Consider the following 24,378-nt stretch of genomic DNA (forward strand, 5'->3'; position numbering starts at 1 on the left):
CTCTCTATATTTCGAGGAGAGCTTTCGCTGTCATGGAAATAGCTGTGGCTTAGAAATCAGAAAACCAGATTCCAGAGCTTGGTTGCTGTATCACGTTGTGCAGGACCTTTTAATATCTTTGAGCCTCCATTCTCCATCTTTCAGATGCACATAGAATCTACCTTGGGGTTGTTCAGGGTTTTTTTTCCTGGTTTCTTATTTTAGATTTCTTTTTTTCCCAGTTTCATTGAGAAATAATTGACATATATCAGTGTATGTGTTTAAGACATATAGCATGATGGTTTAATTTACAAATATTGTGAAATGATCACCACAGTAGGTCTAATTAACATCCATCATCTCATATGGATACAATAAAAAGAAAAAAAATTTCCCCTTGTGATGAGAACTCTTAGGATCTACTCTCTTAACAACCTTCCCGTGTATCATACTACGTTAACTATAGTCATCCTGTTGTACATTATATCCCTAGTACTTCTGTATCTTATAATTGGAAGTTTGTACCTTTTGACTTCTTTCTTGCTCTCCCCCCTCCCCTCCCCAACCCTGTTCATTCAGTTTTTAACAATAATAATAGCAAATACATACACAGCGTCTCCTACATGCCAGGAACTACTCCAACAGTTTTCACGTGAATTAACTTATTTAATCCTCATAGAAACACTGTGACATGGGCATTGTCATCATTTGAATGAAGAATGAAGAAACTGAGGCAGCAATAGGATGAGCATCTGGTTCAAGATCCTGGAGCCAGGATTCCGACTCGGGTCATCTCGGTCCAGAATCTGGGCTCTCAATCGCTGGGTTTTACAGCCTCAAATATTTATCAAGCCTCTACTATGTTGAGGTGCTGTGCTTAGTTGTTGGAGAGACAGCAGAAAGACAGAAGTAATCCATCCGTTCATGATGCTGGCATTCTAGTTGGGGTGAGACAAACAAGAAATAAATAAACACCTAAAGATGAGTAAAGTAAGGCAACAGAGAGGGCCTGGAACATTACTTTAAACTGGGTAACGTAAGCTGAGAAAGGAGCAGCCCTGCAAATATGGGAGAGAGGGACATTCTAGGCAGAGGAAATGGCAAATGCAAAGCCCCTGAGGTAAGAATGAGCTTGTTTTGTTCAAAGAAAAGAAAGATGGTTCAGTGGCGAGAGCATAGTTAATGAGGGGAGTGACTTATGCAGTGAGGTCAGAGTGCTAAGTAGGGGCCATGGTCAGGAGCTTAGGTGATAACCTCCCGTGTGCCTAGGACTGTTTGGCACCGGAGAAACAGAAGTGAGCAAGGCAGATGGGGCTCTGCCTTCAGGAAGGATGGGTGAGCTGACGTGAGTGCAGGGCACTTAGCACACAGCAGATGCTCAGTGGGTGTAATTTTCTCTTTCCCTGTTTGTAAGCTGACATGAAAACTGCTTCCCTGGGTGTCTGCCTGACCCCTGCCCCCTGCATTAAATCAGGACAGAATGTAGTTGACTTATAATGGCAATTATTTCTAGAGATGGCCTTAGGCAAGGGCATAATTTACCAGAAAAAAAACAAACAAACAAAGCATACAAGTGGGTGAAGAATAAGCAGAGTGGGCGGAAGGGCTCATCCTTCCCTCTGTCTCCAGGAGCTGGTGCCCACACTGGCCTGGGAGGGAGGGTCTTTGGGGGCTTAACTCTCAGCCACTCCCTTTAGGATCCTGAGTTACAGCATCCGGGAAGGGTATCCACTGGCTTGGTGCCAAACTTCCCATTATGTGTCTGCTTTCAGATTTTATTCTACTTCATTTTATCGGGGCTGGAGAAGCAGAGAAGCAGCCTGTGGATGATTCGTGGGTGGGGTCCTCTTCCATCCTTGTGCAGGGTCACGTTGGCTTCTCAGTGGCCTCTTTGGTACGGAGAGGCCAAGATACTTAAGAGATGCCTGGACAACCACGTGATACAGTGAGGGTCCCCAGCCTCATTACAAGAAGTATCCCTAAAATCCCAGTGTGTCGCTAAGGCATTTCAGGACGGCAGCAAATCATTCTTCTCCAGGTTACTGAGTGTGACTTGGAAAAGAATTCACAGAAGAGATAATGGGAGGGGCAGGAATTCAGTTGTAGCTCTTCTCCCCGCTAATCATAATAGCCAGCCTTTATCAAGGCTCAGTATGTTCCAGGCACTGTCCCAAGCACTCTCTCAATTTTTCCTCACAACAACCAAATGAGGAACGTACTAGTGTTATTCCCATTTTACAGAGGAGCAAACTCAGAGAGCTCAAGTGACCTGCTCAAAAGGCACTGTATTAGTTAAGGTAAGGCTAGCAGCTGCAGTAGATCAAACGCTGAGGTTTTGTAGCCCTTCTTTTTGAATTTTTTAGTTTTATTTTATTTTATTTTTTATACGGCAGGTTCTTATTAGTTATCTATTTTATACATATTAGTGTATATATGTCAATCCCAGTCTCCCAATTCATCCCACCATCACCACTCCCCCCCCCACCCCCCTGCCGCTTTCCCCCCTTGGTGTCCATACATTTGTTCTCTACATCTGTGTCTCTATTTCTGCCCTGCAAACCGGTTCATCTCTACCATTTTTCTAGGTTCCACATATATGCGTTAATGTACGATATTTGTTTTTCTCTTTCTGACTTACTTCACTCTGTATGACAGTCTCTACGTCCATCCACGTCTCTACAAATGACCCAGTTTCGTTCCTTTTTATGGCTGAGTAATATTCCATTGTATATATGTACCACATCTTCTCTATCCATTTGACTGTCGATGGGCATTTAGGTTGCTTCCATGACCTGGCTATTGTAAATAGTGCTGCAGTGAACATTGGGGTGCATGTGTCTTTTTGAATTATGGTTTTCTCTGGGTATATGCCCAGTAGTGGGATTGCTGGATCATATGGTAATTCTATTTTTAGTTTTTTAAGGAACCTCCATACTGTTCTCCATAGTGGCTGTATCAATTTACATTCCTACCAACAGTGCAAGAGGGTTCCCTTTTCTCCACACCCTCTCCAGCATTTGTTGTTTGTAGATTTTTCTGATGATGCCCATTCTAACTGGTGTGAGGTGATACCTCATTGTAGCTTTGATTTGCAGTTCTTTAATAATTGGTGATGTTGAGCAGCTTTTCTTGTGCTTCTTGGCCATCTGTATGTCTTCTTTGGAGAAATGTCTGTTTAGGTCTTCTGCCCAGTTTTTGATTGGGTTGTTTGTTTTTTTAATATTGAGCTGCATGAGCTGTTTATATATTTGGGAGATTAATCCTTTGTCCGTTGATTTGTTTGCAAATATTTTCTCCCATTCTGAGGGTTGTCTTTTCGTCTTGTTTGTAGTTTCCTTTGCTGTGCAAAAGCTTTTAAGTTTCATTAGGTCCCATTTGTTTATTTTTGTTTTTATTTCTATTACTTTAGGAGGTGGATCAAAAAAGATCTTGCTGTGATTTATGTCAAAGAGTGTTTTTCCTATGTTTTCCTCTCAGAGTTTTATAGTATCCGGTCTTACATTTAGGTCTCTAATCCATTTTGAGTTTATTTTTGTGTATGGTGTTAGGGAGTGTTCTAATTTCATTCTTTTACATGTAGCTGTCCAGTTTTCCCAGCACCACTTATTGAAGAGACTGTCTTTCTCCATTGTATATCCTTGCCTCCTTTGCCATAGATTAGTTGAGCATAGGTGCGTGGGTTTATCTCTGGGCTTTCTATCCTGTTCCATTGATCTATATTTCTGTTTTTGTGCCAGAACCATATTGTCTTGATTACTGTAGCTTTGTAGTATAGTCTGAACTCAGGGAGTCTGATTCCTCCAGCTCCGTTTTTTCCCTCAAGATTGCTTTGGCTATTCGGGGTCTTTTGTGTCTCCATACAAATTTTAAGATTTTTTGTTCTAGTTCTGTAAAAAATGCCACTGGTAATTTGATAGGAATTGCATTGAATCTGTAGATTGTTTTGGGTACTCTAGTCATTTTCACAATACTGATTCTTCCAATGCAAGAACATGGTATATCTCTCCATCTGTTTGTGTCATCTCTGATTTCTTTTATCAGTGTCTTATAGTTTTCTGAATACAGGTCTTTTACCTCCTTAGGTAGGTTTATTCCTAGGTATTTTATTCTTTTTGTTGCAATGGTAAATGGGATTGTTTCCTTAATTTCTCTTTCTGATCTTTTGTTGTTAGTGTATAGGAATGCAAGAGATTTCTGTTCATTAATTTTGTATCCTGCAACTTTACCAAATTCATTGATTAGCTCTAGTAGTTTTCTGGTGGCATCTTTAGGATTCTGTATGTATGGCATCATGTCATCTGCAAACAGTAACAGTTTTACTTCTTCTTTTCCAATTTTCCTTTTATTTCTTTTTCTTCTCTGATTGCTGTGGCTAGGACTTCCAAAACTATGTTGAATAATAGTGGCGAGAGTGGACATCTTTGTCTTGTTCCTGATCTTAGAGGAAATGCTTTCAGTTTTTCACCATTGAGAATGATGTTTGCTGTGGGTTTGTCGTATATGGGCTTTATTATGTTGAGGTAGGTTCCCTCTGTGCCCACTTTCTGGAGAGTTTTTATCATAAATGGGTGTTGAATTTTGTCAAAAGCTTTTTCTGCATCTATTGAGATGATCATATGGTTTTTCTCCTTCAATTTGTTAATATGGTGTATCACATTGATTGATTTGGTATATTGAAGAATCCTTGCATCCCTGGGATAAATCCCACTTGATCATGGTGTATAATCCTTTTAATGTGTTGTTGGATTCTGTTTGCTAGTATTTTGTTGAGGATTTTTCTATCTATATTCATCAGTGATATTGGTCTGTAATTTTCTTTTTTTGTAGTATCTTTGTTTGGTTTTGCTATCAGGGTAATGGTGGCCTCATAGAATGAGTTTGGGAGTGTTCCTTCGTGTGCAATTTTTTGGAAGAGTTTGAGAAGGATGGGTGTTAGCTCTTCTCTAAATGTTTGATGGAATTCACCTGTGAAGCCATGTGGTCCTGGACTTTTGTTTGTTGGAAGATTTTTAATCACAGTTTCAATTTCATTGCTTGTGATTGGTCTGTTCATATTTTCTATTTCTTCCTGGTTCAGTCTTGGAAGGTTATACCTTTCTAAGAATTTGTCCATTTCTTCCAGGTTGTCCATTTTATTGGCATAGAGTTGCTTGTAGTAGGCTCTTATGATGCTCTGTATTTCCGCAGTGTCTGTTGTAACTTCTCCTTTTTCATTTCTAACTTTATTGATTTGAGTCCTCTCCCTCTTTTTCTTGATGAGTCTGGCTAATGGTTTGTCAATTTTGTTTATCTTCTCAAAGAACCAGCTTTTAGTTTTATTGATCTTTGCTATTGTTATCTTTGTTTCTATTTCATTTATTTCTGCTCTGATCTTTATGATTTCTTTCCTTCTACTAACTTTGGGTTTTGTTTGTTCTTCTTTCTCTAGTTCCTTTAGGTGTAAGCTTAGATTGTTTATTTGAGATTTTTTTTGTTTCTTGAGGTAGGCTTGTATTGCTATAAACTTCCCTCTTATTACTGCTTTTGCTGCATCCCATAGGTTTTGGATCGTCGTGTTCTCATCGTAATTTGTCTCTAGGTATTTTTTGATTTCCTCTTTGATTTCTTCAGTGATCTCTTGGTTATTTAGTAACGTATTGTTTAGCCTCCATGTGTTTGTGTTTTTTATGTTTTTTTCCCTGTAATTGATTTCTAATCTCATAGCATTGTGGTCAGAAAAGATGCTTGGTATGACTTCAATTTTATTTTATTTTTTTAAATTTTTTTTTTAAGGTAATAATCTGTTTTTGTTTTTGGCTGTGTTGGGTCTTCGTTGCTGTGCGTGGGCCTTCTCCAGTTGTGGAGAGTGGGGGGCTGCTCTTCATTGTGTTGCACGGGCTTCTCATTGTTGTGGCTTCTCTTGTGGTGGAGCACTAGCTCTAGGCGGGTGGGCTTCAGTAGTTGTGGCACACGGGCTTAGTTGCTCCGCGGCATGTGGGATCTTCCCGAACCAGGGATCAAACCCACGTCCCCTGCATTGGCAGGCGGATTCTTAACCACTGCGCCACCAGGGAAGTCCCTGATTTCAATTTTATTAAATTTACCGAGGCTTGATTTGTGACCCAGGATGTGATCTATCCTGGAGAATGTTCCGTGTGCTCTTGAGAAGAAAGTGTAATCTGCAGTTTTTGGATGGAATGTCCTATAAATATCAATTAAATCTATCTGGTCTATTGTGTCATTTAAAGCTTGTGTTTCCTTATTAATTTTCTATCTGGATGATCTGTCCATTGGTGTAAGTAAGGTGTTAAAGTCCCCCACTATTATTGTGTTACTGTCAATTTCCTCTTTTATAGCTGTTAGCAGTTGCCTTATGTACTGAGGTGCTCCTATGTTGAGTGCATATATATTTATAATTGTTATATCTTCTTCTTGGATTGGTCCCTTGATCATTATGTAGTGTACTTCCTTGTCTCTTGTAACATTCTTTAAAGTCTATTTTATCTGATATGAGTATTGCTGCTCGAGCTTTCTTTTGATTTCCATTTGCGTGGAATATCTTTTTCCATCCCTTCACTTTCAGTCTGTATGTGTCCCTAGGTCTGAAGTGGGTCTCTTGTAGTCAGCATATATATGGGTTTTGTTTTTGTATCCATTCAGCGAGCCTCTGTCTTTTGGCTTAAATTACGTTTAAGGTAATTTTTGGTATGTATGTTCCTATTACCATCTCCAAAAGGCTTTGGAGACCACCTGATTGTCTCTGCCACAGGCACCCAAGAGGCAAACAAAGGAGCCAGCCTGGACCCTGAACCAGCTTGCTCCACTGCCTCTCTGAGCACCTGTTACCTGAGTTCATGATCAGTGTCAGTGGGCGATCCCACACCACCAACTTCCAGGCTTGGGGAATTCAGCCTAACAAGAGAAGTCCTTGCAGTATATTCACCAAATACCTTTTGGCTGGCAAGCCCCGGGCACCTGCTCAAGTAGAAAAGCTGTTAGATGGGTGGTTCTCAGCTGAGCTGATTTTTGTCACCTAGGGGACATCTGGCAATGTCTGGAGGTATTTTTGATTGTCACAACTTGGAGGAAGCTATTGGCATCTCGTGGGTAGAGGCCAGGGCTGCTGCTAAACATCCTACACTGCACAAGACAGAGGAGAACGTCAGGGGTGCTGAGGTTGGGACCCCCTGAGCTGGGGTAGCAACTCTGCTGGTCTCCTTGGAGTTTGCGGGTGAGGTGGTGGCCTCCACCAGGAGCTGTGAAGGGCAGGTTGGTGTGGGCTCAGAGCCGGTCTGCTCCTGTAATGCGCCTGTTTGGGGCATGTTTCTTCTCTTTATGGCATTTTAACCTCTCATCATTCCCAGCAGTTTCACTTTAGCTGCCTAAGTGTGAAGAGTTCCAGGGCAGAGCCTGTTGGCTGAAGTCATGCTCATCTGTGCAGGGCTTCAAACGGCTTCCCTGTTTCTGCCCATAAACATTGGGCCAGACAGAAACATCTTGCTCTGCAGACAAGCCCCATGTCCCAGGTAGTGTGGCCTGGGCAGATGCACTGTGGCCTGGCTCAGCGGGAGACAGGGCTGGGCGACCCTCCTGGGAAGATGAGCGGAGTATTTTTCAATCAGGTCTCTACTGCACCCCACATTGTGGTTTATGGGTGCATGTCACCTGCATGTGGTGATGTGAAGGGGTTACATGGGACAAGGAGTACTGGAGGCTTTTTTATGTTGTTATTATATGTACATGTAAATGTATATTCATATATGTATGTATAATACATATGTGTGTATGATACAAACATACAGGAGAGAGTAGAATAAAAAGTAAAAATCCCTAAGTCCCCCTACTTAAAGGTAACTGCTCTTAACAACTTATTGTAGCCTTCTTTCCAGGAATGTTCGCACGTGTGTGTGTGTGTGTGTGTGTGTGTGTGTGACATGTGTGCACATGTGTGTATGCATAGATCTCCATCCTCTGTTGTTAACATCCAAAATATATAAATATATTTTCCTGCAACTTGCTCTTTTCACATAATATATCTTGGATATTTTTCCATATTAATGTATATATTCATTCAACTCAAATATCCATTGAGTACCTCTTGTGAGCCAGGCTCTGTACATACATCAGTGAAGGAATCAGACAAAAATCCCAGTGAGTGCTTGAATGTTGTAAACAAAACAGGCAGTGAACAAAACAGCTGAGTTATGCCGAGTAGAAATGATGTTAAGTACTAGGGAGAAAACTTTGTATACTTAAAAATGGATGGATTTTATTCTATGTAGGTAATTTTTTTTAATGAAATAACTGGATGTGATTTTAATTTGCATTTCCCCAATGACTTGTGGTGTAGATCATATGGAAGGAGGAAGGCATTGAAGGCAGGGGTTTGCTCTGTGGTCAGTGGTCCAAAGTCAACCTGAACCTTTAGTTTGGTGTTGTGAGTAGACAGATCATCAGGGTGTGAGACCCCTCGGTTCAGGCGCAGGACAGTGTTTGTGGCCATGTGTGGTCTGGTTATTGTGGTCATTGGGATAAGCTGGCAGGACCCACTGGGGGGTCTTCACCGTCTTCCCAGAGAGTCTTGTCCTGCTCACTTCTGTGTCCCCAGTGATTCACCAAGTTGCCTTCCTGCTGCAGGATCCAACAGCCCTGTGACCAGCCTGTGAATGGAATGGGCACACAGACCTGGAAATTGATATTTCTATGGTATAAAGAAGCAAGCAAAAGCTACAAAATATAAAAGTAGGACAATTAAGCTGTTTGTGTGTTTGGGGGTTTTTTTTAATCCCAACATTTTATTAAGAAACTTTAAAAAATGTTGAAAGAATGGTTCTGTCAACATTCATATTCCCACCACTTAGATTCTGCAATGAACATTTTCTGCTTGCTTTATCACACGTCTCTCCATCTCTCTATTTATCTCTTGATTCATTTTTTTCCTATGCATTTCAAGGTCAGTTGTAGACATTAGTCCCGTTTGTTTCTTTGTTTTTTTTTTTTTTAACGTTGGGTTTATTTATTTTATTTATTTATTTATTTATGGCTGTGTTGGGTCTTCGTTTCTGTGCGAGGGCTTTCTCTAGTTGTGGCAAGTGGGGGCCACTCTTCATCGCGATGCGCGGGCCTCTCATTATCACGGCCTCTCTCGTTGCAGAGCACGGGCTCCAGACGCGCAGGCTCAGTAATTGTGGCTCACAGGCCTAGTTGCTCCGCGGCATGTGGGATCTTCCCAGACCAGGGCTCGAACCCGTGTGCCCTGCATTGGCAGGACCACTGCACCACCAGGGAAGCCCCATTCGTTTGTTTTTTAAAGTTGACTTTTTGTTGCAGTGTAGTATACATATAGAAAAGTGCATCAATCTTAAAGATACAATTCATGAATTTTTATAAAATGAACACACCCATGTGACTGGCACTCAGATCAAGAAAAAGAGCATTCCCAGAAATTTCCTTGTGCCCTTTTCAATTACTACTCCCTCCCCCAGGGAACACTGTGCTGACTTTTCTTATTATACATTCATTTTGTCTCTTTTTGACCTTTGTGTAAGTAGAATCATACCACTTCCTTCACTCAACATCATCCTTATGAAATTTATTCATATAATTATGTGTACTTGTGGTTTTTCATCACGTTTTTTTAAAAGTCTTTATTGAATTTGTTACAATATTGCTTCTGTTTTTTATGTTTTGGTGTTTTGGCCGCGAGACATGTGGGATCTTAGCTCCCCGACCAGGGATCAGACCCACACCCCCTGCATTGGAAGGCAAAGTCTTCACCACTGGACCACCAGGGAAGTCCCCTTTCATCACATTTTTAATATAGTATTTCAGTGTGTAACTATACAACAATTTATGTATCTATTCTAAAAGTAGGGTGATATTTAAACATACTAGAATGTGCCCATCCAAATCAGCATTATTTCTTTCAAAGCATGATTTAGAATGCTGCAAATGCCAAGAGAGGTTAAGAGTAGGGACCCAGGAGGTCATCAGGACCTGAGTTCAACCCCAGCTCTACCACTGTCACTCTGGCTGGATCCCAGCTGGGCTTCCACCTATCACTAGGATTTGACACCTTGTCTTAAGCTAGGATTCAAGACAAATGCTGCATTGACCCACATTGAAGGTTAAGAAAGAGACTCTGTTGGGGAATAAGGAAAAATTATATAGGACAAGTAGATCTCCAGTAGATTCAGTAGATCCTTGATGGCACCTGAGAACTTGCATTTCTAACAGGCTCTAGGTGATGCTGAAGCCGGTGGTCTGGGGTCTATACTTTGAACATCACTGCCCTAGATAGATCAGGGATTGGCAGATCACAGCCCATGGGCTAAATCTGGCCCACTCTCTGTTTTTATAAATAACGTTTTATTGGAACACAGTGAAAAGAAAAAACTGTCTGTTTTTCTCTACTCACAACATTTCTGACACCAAACGTGTGGGGTTTTTCTCTAGCTAAGCCACCAGTCCAGTGGATATTTTGATCTGCTTCTAATACAGTGTGTCTAACCTGACCACACATGAGAATCACCCGGGGAACAGTTGAAAAACACTGGCATCCAGTCCCCCACCCCTAAACCAATCAACAGAATCTCTTGGGGTGAGGCCCAGGCACTAATACTTTTAAAAGTCTTCCAAGTGATTCTTATGTTCGTGGTATCTCTCCTTTATTTTCTCAGTTATTTTAGAAGACGAGGGGCATCTTCTAAAGCTTCAATCGGTGTCTTATAACTAGCTCGGAAGACAGTTTGCAGTGAACATTCTCTCCCAAAGCAATGCCAGCATCTCTTAAACAAATATTACAAAGATGATCCTCATTCAGACGTGTAAGTTTCAGTTGTTCATGTAAAAACAAGCACATTACATTACAGTCACACTTTTAAATGCTTCCTCCTAGACAGTGTGATCCACACACAGATCTGAACGTGATTCTTCAACCCATATGTCAGCCCTGTAAACGCAGGCTCCACATGGCTCAGTTTCCACACAGACACAAAGAAGTAGTCCGGCCGTGGTCCGAAGGAATTTTAAAACAGATTGCAATCTTGACTTCTTTCTCTTGGGAAAGGAGGAAGATCTGATTCATAAGCCACAGCGACGTTCTCAGCAGTCCCTTCCCCCACTCCCCAGTTTCCTCTCGCCCTGAATTTGCTCTGGAATTGCTTCTCTGTTGAGCTCCCAAACCCTCTTTATCTCAGAGAGGCGACTTCTCTCCCTCCCTCTCCCCTCCCAGCTCTTTTTCCCTGCAGGCCTTTGTAGCCACTTGGGTCACAGGGACTTACTTTCCTTTGGTGACAATGGATTGGGTGTTAATGAAGGGAAACCCCAAAACGTGTGCTTTTCCCTTAAGGCAGGATTTTTAACCTTGGCACTTGTTGACATTTGGGGTCAGATAATTCTTTGTTGTGGTGCTGTGCAGTGTAAGATGGTTAGGAACAATCCTGGCCTCTACTCACTAGATGCCAGTAGTAACCCCCCATCCCCAGTGTGACAATCCAGATGTCTCCTGACATTGCCAGATTTGGGGGGCAGAATTGGCCCCAGCTGAGAACCACTGGATTAAAGAATCCAACACTTTAAGCCATCATTGCCTGCAGACCTGGGCAAAACGGGCCTCTACCCTGGGTCTTGGACTTTATTTTTCTATTTTATTTATTTATTTTTCATCTCTTCATGTCTTCTATTACTTAAAGAGGTCTTTTTTTTTTATTAGTTATCTATTTTATACATATTAGTGTATACATGTCAATCCCAGTCTCCCAATTCATCCCACCACCACCCACCCTTCCCCCCTTGGTGTCCATACGTTTGTTCTCTACATCTGTGTCTCTATTTCTGCCCTGCAAACTGGTTCATCTGTACCATTTTTCTAGATTCCACATATATGCATTAATATATGATATTTGTTTTTCTCTTTCTGACTTATTTCACTCTGTTTGACAGTCTCTACGTCCATCCATGTCTCTACAAATGACCCAATTTTGTTCCTTTTTATGGCTGAGTAATATTCCATTGTATATATGTGCCACATCTTCTTTATCAGTTCATCTGTCGATGGGCATTTAGGTTGCTTCCATGACTGGCTATTGTAAATAGTGCTGCAATGAACATTGGGGTGCATGTGTCTTTTTGAATTATGGTTTTCTCTGGGTATGTGCCCAGTAGTGGGATTGCTGGATCATATGGTAATTCTATTTTTAGTTTTTTAAGGAACCTCCATACTGTTCTCCATAGTGGCTGTATCAATTTACATTCCCACCAACAGTGCAAGAGGGTTCCCTTTTCTCCACACCCTCTCCAGCATTTGTTGTTTGTAGATTTTCTGATGATGGCCATTCTGACTGGTGTGAGGTGATACCTCATTGTAGTTTTGATTTGCAGTTCTCTAATAATTAGCGATGTTGAGCATCTTTTCATGTGCCTCTTGGCCATCTGTATGTCTTCTTTGGAGAAATGTCTATTTAGGTCTTCTTGGGCCTTGTACTTTAAATGGGGTGAGGGGTTCTGAAGGCGAGTAGTGCAGGGAGACAAGGAGATATGCCCACCTGGCGCCCACATCTTCCTTCCCAGATCACCTCTGAGTACTGGGATCCCAGAATTTTTCACCCAAGTGACCGAAGCCTGCTTAGGGTTTTCTCCAGGTCCATCTTCAGGGAGGCAGACCATGATGCCAGTGTGTGACCTCTAGGCCCAAGGAGATAATAATAATAGTACTCTCCTTGTAAACAGAGTTGTGTGGACTAAATAATTTAGTGTATCCGAAGTCCATGGAACAGGGTTGGCACATGATAAGCTCTATATAAGTGTTAGCTGCTATTATTATACTTAACATACCAATAGTCCCTAAACATAATACAACTTCCTTGTCTGCTGCGCCCCTGAAGAAGCAGCCATCCATTCAGATGTTGGAGGTTAACCTGACCTTGCTGGACCCCAGAGTGATGGTGTGAAGGTCTCCAACACGGCACTGTCATGAGGGGGTTTTAGGGCCATTCTGACTCTTGGCACCTCTGCCTTGACATGCTGACTTGAGGACCTGTTGTGTATATTTCTGTTCCTAATCTTGTCTTTGTCTTGTGTCAGGGTCAGTGGAAGCGGGGAATGGCTGAGAAGTCTCTTCTTTCTGAGACAGAAGGAGGAGAAATGATGCTGAGCTTTGAATTTCAATTCCTTCTATGCCCATGCTGGCTGTGTGACCTTGGACACTCAACCTCCTAAGCCCTCTGAGCCTCTAATTCCCCATCTGCAAAATGGGTGTATAAATAGCACCTTCCCTAATAGGATGTGGTGTTCATTAAGTGAAAAATATAGGGGCTTCCCTGGTGGCGCAGTGGTTGAGAGTCTACCTGCTAGTGCGGGGAACGCGGGTTCGAGCCCTGGTCTGGGAGGATCCCACATGCCACGGAGCAACTAGGCCCGTGGGCCACGGCTGCTGAGCCTGCGCGTCTGGGGTCTGTGCTCTGCAGCCGGGGGGGGGCCGTGATAGTGAGAGGCCCGCGCACCGCGGTGGGGAGTGGCCCCCGCTTGCCGCGGCTGGCGGGAGCCCTCGCACAGAGGCGAAGACCCAGCACAACCAAATAAATAAATAAATAAATAATAATTAAAGGTTTAAAAAATATATATATATATATATATAAAGTACTTTGCTCAGTGCCTAGTAAAAAGATGTCAGGATTCGGCATTGCTGATTTTAAATTATTGTAATACTGCTATCTAAATTGTCACGATGACTATTAGAAGGAAAAACGTGGAGAAAAAATTCCGTCCATGCAGCTGCTATGAATCACAAAATGAGCCAAGAAAGAATGAAAAGTATCACCCTTAAATCATGGATGAAACTAGAACTGAAGAAATCTCAGAGCTGAAAGGGACCTTAAATCCTACGTAAACCCACTCATTGTGTAAATGGGGAAACCGAGGCCCAGGGAAGTGATATGATCTACCTGGTTTTAAAGAAAAACCTGAAACAGCTTCTAGGTTCCAGAGAGAAGAAAACAGAGGTATTTGCAGGCAGGTGGTTCCAGACCCACCCTGGATCCCACACTCCGTGGCTGCTCACGTCCCTTATATGAAATGGCCTTCATGGCTACGGATGCAGGGGACCAACTGTAATTTGAGGAAGTTTTGCAAAAGTTGAAAAGAGAATGGGTATGTTTGTGGAGTGGCCTGTGGGGAGGGGGAAGGGGAGGAAGCAGGGGCGTGTAGACTGCTTTGGGCTCCTGCAAGGGCTGAGATCACTCCTGAACAGCCTGATGAAACGTGGGGATCCCTCCACAGTGAGGAGTTCAGGAGGATCGTGAAGCAGCTGGGATGGGTTTTGGTAGCTTCGTGCAGCTTTTTCAGAAATGCGGGAGCGTGCTCAATCCAGAGGTGGACTGCAGGGGACAGCGACGAGGCGGGGTTCCACGAGGCGGGGGGTCTCTGTGCAGGTGGAGGCGTCACCTTGTGAACCGAACCTGCAAACTGGGCAGCTGCCAAGTCTGCTCCCACTGGTAAAGATCAAGATTTTCTTTCCTTTTTATTTGCAGTGTTTATCACACCCACACTCTAAGTCGTCCAGCTTCCCTTCCAGAACCGTCTGCCTTGGCAAACTAAATTAGCAACCAAAAGAGTTTAGCTCTTGTGGGAAAGAACAAAATCATTTTTACAGCACATATCAACACGTGAAAGCCTCAACGTGCCCCTGACTCACTCAGGGCACGTGGATGTTGACTGGAGCAGGGCTCTCCCTGCACCTCTGGGCCTCGGGCGCCCCAGCTGTAAAATGGGCCGGTGACAGCAGCTGCCTTAGAGCAGTGGTTCTCAGTGGAAGGGGAAGGGGTGGATTATGTTTGGCAATGTCTGGAGATACTTTGGGTTGTCACAGCTGGGGAGAGGACTGCTAATGGCATCCAGTGGGCAGAGGCCAGGGGTGCTGCTGGACATCCTGCAGTGCTCAGATCAGCCCCCATAACACGGAACGATCTGGCCCCAAGTGTCAGCAGCGCGGAGGGTGAGAAACCCCATTCTAGTGGGTTGCTATGAAGATTAAGTGAGTTAATCCATGTGATATGCTTAGCCCTGGGCCATGCACATAGTAGGTGCTTCATAAAGCAGTGGTACTCTCCATGTTCCTTCAACGCCTTGAACCCATCGGTGCCTCTCATCATGCTTTTGTTTTGCCAGTTGTGTTTCCCTAACCTGAATTGCCATGGCAGTCGGCACCACAGAAGCAGACAGATATTGATGTCAAAATATGCACTCTTTTTACACGGATGCTGAAATAAGATATGGAGACAGAGTTTTGGAGGAGAAAGAGTGGCTTTATTCTTTGCCAGACAAAAAGGGAACACAGCAGGCTAGTGCCTCAAGAACTGTGCCCCCCTCTTCGGGGAATTAGGAGAGGTCTTTTTTTTTTCCCCTCCTTGGGATGTATAGCTAAGTGTGCATTTCTCTTTGACATTTTATTTATTTGGTTGCTCTGGGTCTTAGTTGCGGCAGGCAGGCTCCTTAGTTGTGGCATGGGAACTCTTAGTTGTGGCACGCATGTGGGATCTAATTCCCTGACCAGGGATCGAACCCGGGCCCCCTGCATTGGGAGCATGGAGTCTTAACCACTTTGCCACCAGGGGAGTCCCAGGAGAGGTCTTATAGTCTGAGGTCTGGGATAGGTGATAAGGATCAAAGCAGTGACGGCCTTGTATTCTTTTTTTTTGCAAAAATTTAAAACAGTCACAGCTGGCGTCAGGCAGCCCAGTAATTAGGTCTGTTCATCTCTGGGTTATCACTGGTGACCTTCTTTCTGAAATGAAGAATGCTACAAGGGGTAAATTGTTACAAGAGAGTGTAGGGGATGTAAATACCAGGTGCAGGATGTAATTCACATGAGTCAGAGAGTGTTTAAGGAGTTAGCTTTGTGAAGGAGGAGTATCAGTTACAGTAAAACTAGGATTGCTTAACTCTTTCAGGCCAGTTTATGTTGTTTCCCTAGCTTACCCATTGTTCCTCTCTTTTCCTTGTTTGTCAGAAAAGAAAAAAACCTCATTTCTATTTTTGCTGCAACATGACAAGGACACAGGAGCTTGTACATGGTTTCAATATGTTGGTGATTCTTTAGAGATAAATTTCAGAAAGTAGAATACGCCAGGTGTGTCCACGCCCTGTCTGAGGATAGAGCTGGACTTCAGTGACTCACTGGTCCACACGGAGGGTGATCCTTGGAGACTGTAGCCGTCAGGGTGCCTGAGGTTTGTCGAGGTTAGAGAGAACAGTGTGACAGGGCACAGAGCACGTTCCTGGCATGCCTGGTGCTGTACTCTGATCCCTGGGGGAGGGGCACTAAAGGGGTTTTGTGTGAGTAAATTTTCTACTCGCCAAACGCGTTCCCCTTAAACTTTAAAAAAGGCTTTAGAGACTCCCCTGGTGACGCAGTGGTTAAGAATCCACCTGCCAACGCAGGGGACGCAGATTCGATCCCTGGTCCAGGAAGATCCCACATGCTGCGGAGCAACTAAACCCGTGCGCCACAACTACTGCGCCTGCGCTCTAGAGCCCGCGAGCCACAACTACTGAGCCCGTGTGCCACAACTACTGAAGCCCGTGCGCCTAGAGCCCGTGCTCCGCAACAAGAGAAGCCACTGCAATGAGAAGCCCGCGCACCGCAACGAAGAGTAGACCCCGCTCACCGCAACTAAAGAAAGCCTGCACACAGCAAAGAAGACCCAACGCAGCCAAAAATAAATAAATTTATTTTTTTTAAAAAAGGCTTTAAAGTTTTAACTGTTTGATAGAAAACTGTTTGTACTTCCTTTGACCCATTAACCAGGATGTTGAGCTTTCTTACTGATTCAGACTCTTAATTATAAAAATAAATGATCACACAGTGAATTTCCCCGGGCTCTATGAAGGAGAAAAGGGTTGTTTGCCCCTTCATCAAATGGCCCCGGTTCTGTTGTACTTTTTTAAGTTCTGGTATCTGTCTGGTAGTCACAGTCTACCAGATTAATTTAAATTACACCAGATGGGGAAACCACATGACCAAGTTTATTTGAATTATGTCTAAAGCCATGAAGAATAAATAGGATCTAAGAGGAAGTGTGAGGTGCCCTCTTCACAGGTTTTGTGCGTGGACTTTGTGCCATCTATGCCTTTTTTTTTAAATTGAAGTATAGTTAATTTACAATGTTGTATTAGTTTCAAGTGTACAGCCAAGTGATTCAGTTACACACACACACACACACACACACACACACATTCTTTTTCAGATTTTCCATTATGGGTTATTACAAGATATTGAGCATAGTTCCCTGTGCTATACAGTAGGTCCTTGTTGACATCTATGCCTTTTTGTCACTCTCTGGTTTGTAAAGGTTGTTTTGAAGTTCCCGCCAGATGATGAGGGTAAATTAGAGCCTATACATTTTGCAGGTATATACTGTTGACTGCAGTAAGACAAGTCCCCCATAACAGCCAGTGGGGATATTTGGGGTGCCTCACAACAAAATTTCTAGATGTTATTGTTTCTAAAGAGGAGAAATGTAGGGATCTAGTTGTGAGGAATTTGCTTCCTTTACAGGTTTTTTGCTGCAAGTACTGCGAGTGTCTCACCAGCTTGCTCAGAGACTTGGCTTCCCTATCTACAAAGTGGAGTGGTCAGGGGTATCTGGTCTCCTGTCTCTGAGCCCCTTTCTGGATTCAATAAATATCCAGTCTTAATTCCCTATTCTCACACTCCCTAGAATTTACAGTGATGGCAAATCTTGATACTCTCCCAGGCAACTTTTATGATAGAAGTCATTAGTTTTATTCAGCTTGTTATAATTTGCATTTTAAATGTATGGTTTTTAAAAGACTGTCAAGATTGCCATAACTTTACCAAGTGATTTGCAAGTCCCAAAGCCTGCCAATTAGGTCAGATGGCCATAGCAGCAACTGCTTCCCAGCAGAAGGGCTGAATCACTGAGGAGCGACCACCTTTCAAGTGCTGAGTGATTTACCAAGCCAAGTTACTTTGCACATTGGGATAAGGAACGTAGGCTATCAGATTTCCGTTCATCCTTCTGCCCCTTCTGGTGATTTCGATGTTGATTGTCTAATATCGACTTATTTTTTCCTCTGTTTTCTTTCCAAAATAATATATTCTTGTAAGAAGTTCAAACTGTACATACTAATATCGACTTATTTTTTCCTTTGTTTTCTTTCCAAAATAATATATTCTTGTAAGAAGTTCAAACTGTACATACTTACATAATAAGTAGAGAAAGTGGCAAGTTCTCCGTTTCCTCTCTCTAGAGAGAGCTACTCTTAACAATTTTGTGAATATTCTTCCAGATACTGTTTTCTATTCTATATGTTAACATTTTCTTAAGCAAAAAGAGATTGTGTTTACGTATACTGTTTTGCAACTTGATTTTGTCTCCTAGCAATATGTCTTGGAGATGTTTCCATCTTGTATATATAGGTCTGTCTCATTTCTTACCATGGTTCTGGTTTCCATGGTATTGTCACATCAGAAATTATTTGATTAGTTCTGTCCAGTCTTAGTTCGGGTGCTCCCAAATCTGATCCTAAGACAAAGACGTGGATGCAAGCAGGCTACTAGGAAGGGGATCCCAGGAAACACCAATAAGAGGCTGGGGAAGTGAGACCAGGAAGGGAGGCAGGCCAATCAAGGACGATTTTTAAAATTTTTAATTAATTAATTAATTAGTTTATCTATTTATTTTTGTCTGTGTTGGGTCTTTGTTGATGTGCACGGGCTTTCTCTAGCTGTGGCAAGCGGGGGCTACTCTTCATTGCGGTGTGTGGGCGTCTCATTGTTGTGACTTCTCGTTGGCAGAGCACGGGCTCTAGGCACACGGGCTTCAGGAGTTGTGGCACACAGGCTCAGTAGTTGTGGCTTGTGGGCTCTAGAGCGCAGGCTCAGTAGTTGTGGCACACGGGCATAGTCCACGGCATGTGGAATCTTCCCGGACCAGGGCTTGAACCCGTGTCCCCTGCATTGGCAGGCGGATTCTTAATCACTGCGCCACCAGGGAAGCCCCCAATCAAGGACGATTGATGCGTGGGTAACTGCAGCTCGGGAGGGCCCCAGGACCACCGTCAGGTTCAGTGATTCTCTAGAAGGGCTCACAGAACTCAGAAAAGCTGTTATACTCCTGGTTACGTTTTTTTGAAGTGAAAGGATACAGACTCAAATCAGCAAAAGGCAGAGTCCAGGAGAGACCGGCCGTCGGTTTCCAGTTGTGTATGGACAGCACTTAATTCTCCCAGTAACGACATGTGGCAGCATGCTCGGAGGATCACCAACCAGGGAAGAGCACTGAAGCCTTGGTGTTTAGGATTTGGATTGACCCTAGTCCCCAGCCTTTTCAGAGGTCACATTTCTATTGAGTGGCCCAAGGCCCCTACCAGAAGTCACATTGTCAGCATACACTGGCATGTCCCAGGCAGAGAGCACCGGGCGCTCATGGTAGGATGCCAGCAACAGAAGCTATGGGTAGCCCCTGGGGTGGGCTGAGGGGGCAGGCAGGGCACCAACAAGCCTCAGCCACACTTCATCATGAAGTGTTTTTGTTATTTCCATTTTTCATTCTCACAAATGATGTTCTAGAGCAGGGGTTGGCACACTTCTTTGTAAAGGGCCAGCTAGTAAATATTTTCAGCTTTGCAGGCCACACAGCCTCTGCTGCAACTACTCAACTCTGCTGCTGTAGCACAAAAGCAGCTGCGGGCATTATGTAAATAAATGGGTTTGACTGGGTTCCAGTAAAACTTTATTTACAAAAAACCGGTACAGACCAGATTTGGCTTGAGGGCTCTAATTTGCCAACCCCTGGTACAGTGGATAATTCTTGTACGTTTATATTTGTCCATTTGAGCAGATAATTCTGTGGGACAGATCCCTAGAAGTAGAATTGCTGGATCTTGAGTAATGACATTCTTATTTTGAGCAGATATTGTGAACCTCCCCCAAAAGCTGAACGTGCTTCCTCTTTCACGAACAGTGCACAAGAACCTTTGAGATTTCCTTTCTTAGAACCACTTGCCAAGGAAGCAAAACCTACTAGGTTTTTTCTGCATTTGACTAGGATGTTTCTGCATTTTCATTTTTGAGCTTTGGAGAGGCAGAGGAAGATAGAACATTTTGCCCCCAGGAAAGAAAACCAAATGGGGCCTGAAATGGTCTCCTAATGTCTTACTTTAGATTTGAAGCCCATGGGGAAGGGGACTCTGGTAACTTGTTTTCATTTGGTGAAAATTAAACCTTACATTGCCCACTAGGTGTAGTTCAAGAGTCCTGAATGTTACCTATTCAAAAAAGTTTTTTTTTTTTTCAGATGCATCAGAGAGCTTCTCAGCAATTTCCTTTATTAAGCAAAGATTCTGTTCCTAATTTTTCTCTTCTGTAAAGGATTTTCATATAAATAAGGTCTACCTATGCATAGTGAACACTTTACCAAATGTACAAAAAATATACATGGTCCAATTTTTGTTCACGGAGCTGACAGGTACAGGACACTCTTGATGGAGATGGCACAGCATTTCACTTAGCCTGGTTCACTCTGGGTCTTTTTTGGGTTTAAAGACGATGGGATTTTTGTTTTTGTTTTTCCACTTTTCTTTTTTTCCCCATATTTTTACATTTGGAATTCTTGATGTGAGCCCCACAGGGGAAAACAGAGATTTGTTAGCATTCAAGCTCTGTTTTGGGCTGCATGTTTTAGCTGGTTTGTTTGATAATGGGCATCCCTCCTGGGATCCAGTCTGGCTGTGCTCTGCTCACGCTGGGTGAATTTGTGATAGTCCCCATTCTGTAGTCTTTCATTTATAACACAGACACAGCCTACTTCCCCGTTAGTGAGATGGCATGCCTGGACTACCCACATGCAGATAAGGAATTAGGCAGAACTCGGCTGGGAAGATAAATCAAACTAACTATCTCATTAGGCTTGAAAGACACAAATTAAGCTTGCATAGGAATTAACAGCCTTCCAAAGAGACATGCAGTGCAACAAGGGGAGGAGAAATTGCTGGAGCCCTTTCTCTCAGGAAACTTGCCCCTGTTGCCTAAGTCCCTTTTGTAAAAGGTCAAGAGGTAGAAATTGAGGATCAAAAGAGCAGTGTAGTGTTTATTGAGCACTTACTGAGTGCCAGGCACAGTGTGCATTATCTCACTGAAAGCTCTCAAAGTACTGTTAAGATTCCTGTGTAACCGAGGAGGAAACTGAGTGTCACAGGGGCTCCTTTGCTTGTCTCAGGGTCTCAGAGCTGTTGAATGACAGAGCCAGGATTCACCTAGGATGTCTGGCCCCATGGCCCAGTGGTTCTTATCTGGGATGAATTGATCCCCTGGGGATACCAGGCCATGTTTGGAGACTCTGGGGTTGTGACAGCTGGGGGCGGTGGGCGCTACTGGGATCTGGTGGGTAGAGGCCTGAGGTGCTGCTGGACATCCTGCAGTGCACAGGACGCCCCACAAAGAATTATCCAGGCCCCAATGTCAACAGTGCCGGGCTTGAGAACCCTGGTTTAAGTGCTCAGCTGGACTCCACTGGTGGCTGGCAGTTCCACCAGGACTGTCTGGCTGTAGTGCCCTGAGGACAGTGTGGTGAGTCTATGGGTCAGAAGTTTAAAGTTGCAACCAAGGGACTCGTGGGAGGATGATGAGGGAATCGGGGAATTCTCATGGTTGAAAGTAACAGTGTCCTGAAAGCGAGGACCTTGCATCTGCAGTTGAAGAGTGTGGAGACTAACGCCTCTGTCTTGCTCCTGCCTCCTGTCCTGCCCCCTCCTCCTCTCGCCCCTCTGGCTAGTGTTCGGCCACAACATGAAGAGCAGCAACGACTTCATCGGGAGGATCGTCATCGGCCAGTACTCTTCGGGCCCCTCAGAATCCAACCACTGGCGGCGGATGCTCAGTGCCCACCGCACGGCCGCGGAGCAGTGGCACAGCCTGCGGTCCCGGGCCGAGTGTGACCGTGTGTCCCCTGCATCGCTGGAGGTGACCTGAGGGCTGCGGGGAAGGCAGCTTTCATCTGTGAAGAAAGGAAGAAAACTTAGGACAAAAAATATGCCATATATGTATACTATTACATCCACACCTGCACACGCACCCATCACCACACACACACACACACACACACACACACACAACTCCTCTCAGAACTGAAAGGAAGCTGACCATTGATCACAAACTGGCCACCCTCAAGGAGCGAGGCCTGAGAACTTTCCAGAAGTCCCGTCCGTAGGTCATGAGCTGAGTGGGCTCTGCTCTGAGACTTATGGGCAGTGCTTGCTCTTGTGGATACCCCTGCCCCAAAATGCACTTTCAACCTCAGGCCAGAGAAAGGGCCTCCCCAAAGGTGCCAACCTCCGTGGAGACAAAATTTTCCAAGAGTTTGGCCAGCGTTGGGAGGCCTGACCCCCATGCCCAAAATGCACACCCACTGGGTGACTTCTGAATGGGCTGCCGTTCCTAGGGGGTTCTTCACACCTGGTACCTTTCCCCAAAGTGTAAGTACTCTGTCTTCTCTTTAGTGGATGTGATAAATAGATTAGACTATTTGGAGAAACCAAACGGCAACAAAAAATATTCCAGTGTAAGAAGGCTCTCCTGGCTTAATTGAACTCGTCCTTGTGTTAGCTTCTTTCTGGGGACTCCCTGTGCGTATGTATGCGGATGTTCTGGTGTGTGTGCCCTCAGGTGAGCACGTGTGTGCGCCTCCGTGTCCCCTTAGTGAGCAAGGCGCTGGGCCGGGACCTCAGTCCTGAGTACTCCCTTCTCTCTGCCTCGCCCATCAGTGAAGTTTCACCCAGCGTCCTCCCGTCTGTCAAGACCCCACCTTCAGTAACAGCGTGTGTGTAAGTCAAGTAAATAAAATATGATAGAGCAGAAGTAACATTTTTTGACCGAATCATGGCGATTGTGACTCACAGAAGACCAGCAAAGGACAGTTGGAATAAAATGGCCACCACGGCTGCCGCATCCCCCATCCAAGACGATACCCCTTCTCGTCACACCCTGAGGATCGCCCTGTGTTTGTGTGTGAACCAAAGTCATTTCTCTCGTGCTAAGAAATTAGTGTAGTTAGAATAGATCTCTCTCTCTGTTGTATGCTTCTGTATCTTTTCCCACAGCATATTGTCTGGTATAATGGGGAGCTATTTATTGAAATTAAAGATTATCTATTTGTGCCATGCATTTGAGTTATCTTTTTCTTCATGAACATGGGCATGGAGGGTAGGAGGGTATTTCAGTTCCTACCACTGTGTAACAGATCATCCCAACGACTCAAAGCACTGGTATTTATTATGCTCACAGATTTTGTGGCTCCAGAATTCAGACCAGACACAGGGATGGCTCGTCTCTGTCCCATGATACCTACGGCCTCAGCTGGAAGACTCGAGGGCCACAGTGGGTATAACCAGACAACCGGTCACACTGGACATTGTGGGTAAGATTAGTGTGTGGTCTGGGAAGGAAGAACAGTCGAAACGTTAAGATATATTCATCTGACGACTGACAGGAGAACCCGTGCAAAGAGAAGACGAGGATTTATGTTAGGTTCCTCCCATTGCAAGCAACAGGAAATTAACACAAAATACTTTAAGCAACAAAGGAAGTCCTGGCTTCAGGCATAGCTGGATCCAGGGGCTCAGATGAAGTAATCAGGGCTTTGTTGATCACGCTATCTCCTGGACAGGCTCTCCCCATTCAGTGAGCGTCATGGTTACCAGCAGCTTAATAGTTCCAACTCATACTTATCATCAAGACCCAGCTTAAACTACCACTTCCTGATTTTCCAAGACAGAAATGACAGCTCCCCACAAGAAGCTCCTCCCCACAAGAAGCTCCCCACAAGAAGCTTATATTTCTATTTAACTCTTGGGGCCTTACTGTGTGCTAAGCCCAATACCTGCACAGTCTTGTTTAGTTCTCACAACAACCTTTTGATGAAGAAGCTATTATTATCCCCATTTTCCAGGTGAGGAATGTAACGCTTTTTTCTATGAAACTATTTGCTTGTTCAGGGCAAGAGCCATGGCTACTTAGCTTTCTATTGGCCATGCCCAATAAAAGGGGCTTGACTTAGGTAAACCCCCTGTGGGCTGAGATGGTTTCACCCCTTCTGGCCACATTGGGCATTGCAGGGCCCCCTCGTGGGTCCCTCTGGTGTCTCTCACTCTGGAGTGGAGATGGCATGAAGGTCAAGGGGGAAAGGCAGGGAGGTTGAGTTAGTTAGGTTATGTTTGTAAGGAGACAAAAATAGAAACTTTTCCTTCTCTATAAAATGGCTTCCTTCCCATGGTTGTACAGAAGAGGATAAAGATATGAGAGAACAAACAGAATGAGGAAACACAGATACAGGACAGGCATTCAGGACCAGAGATGAGGTTATACGGTGATTGGGCCCGTGGGCTTTGGAGCCAGAGAAGCCA

The 24,378-nt window shown here is 44.0% G+C and overlaps 1 protein-coding gene across 1 annotated transcript in view; it reads left to right on the plus strand.

The window, feature by feature from the left end:
• The window catches only part of SYT17 (synaptotagmin 17), an 83,121-nt gene extending 59,981 nt beyond the window's left edge, over positions 1-23,140 (plus strand). The window contains exon 8 of the mRNA XM_007188324.3: positions 21,753-23,140. Coding sequence (XP_007188386.2) covers positions 21,753-21,949 — 197 coding nt within the window. The 3' untranslated portion in view covers positions 21,950-23,140. The remainder of the gene's footprint in view (positions 1-21,752) is intronic.
• The last annotated feature ends 1,238 nt before the right edge of the window (positions 23,141-24,378 follow it).

The sequence above is a fragment of the Balaenoptera acutorostrata genome, chromosome 15, assembly GCF_949987535.1.
Source record: "Balaenoptera acutorostrata chromosome 15, mBalAcu1.1, whole genome shotgun sequence".
Taxonomy (NCBI): Eukaryota; Metazoa; Chordata; class Mammalia; order Artiodactyla; family Balaenopteridae; genus Balaenoptera; species Balaenoptera acutorostrata.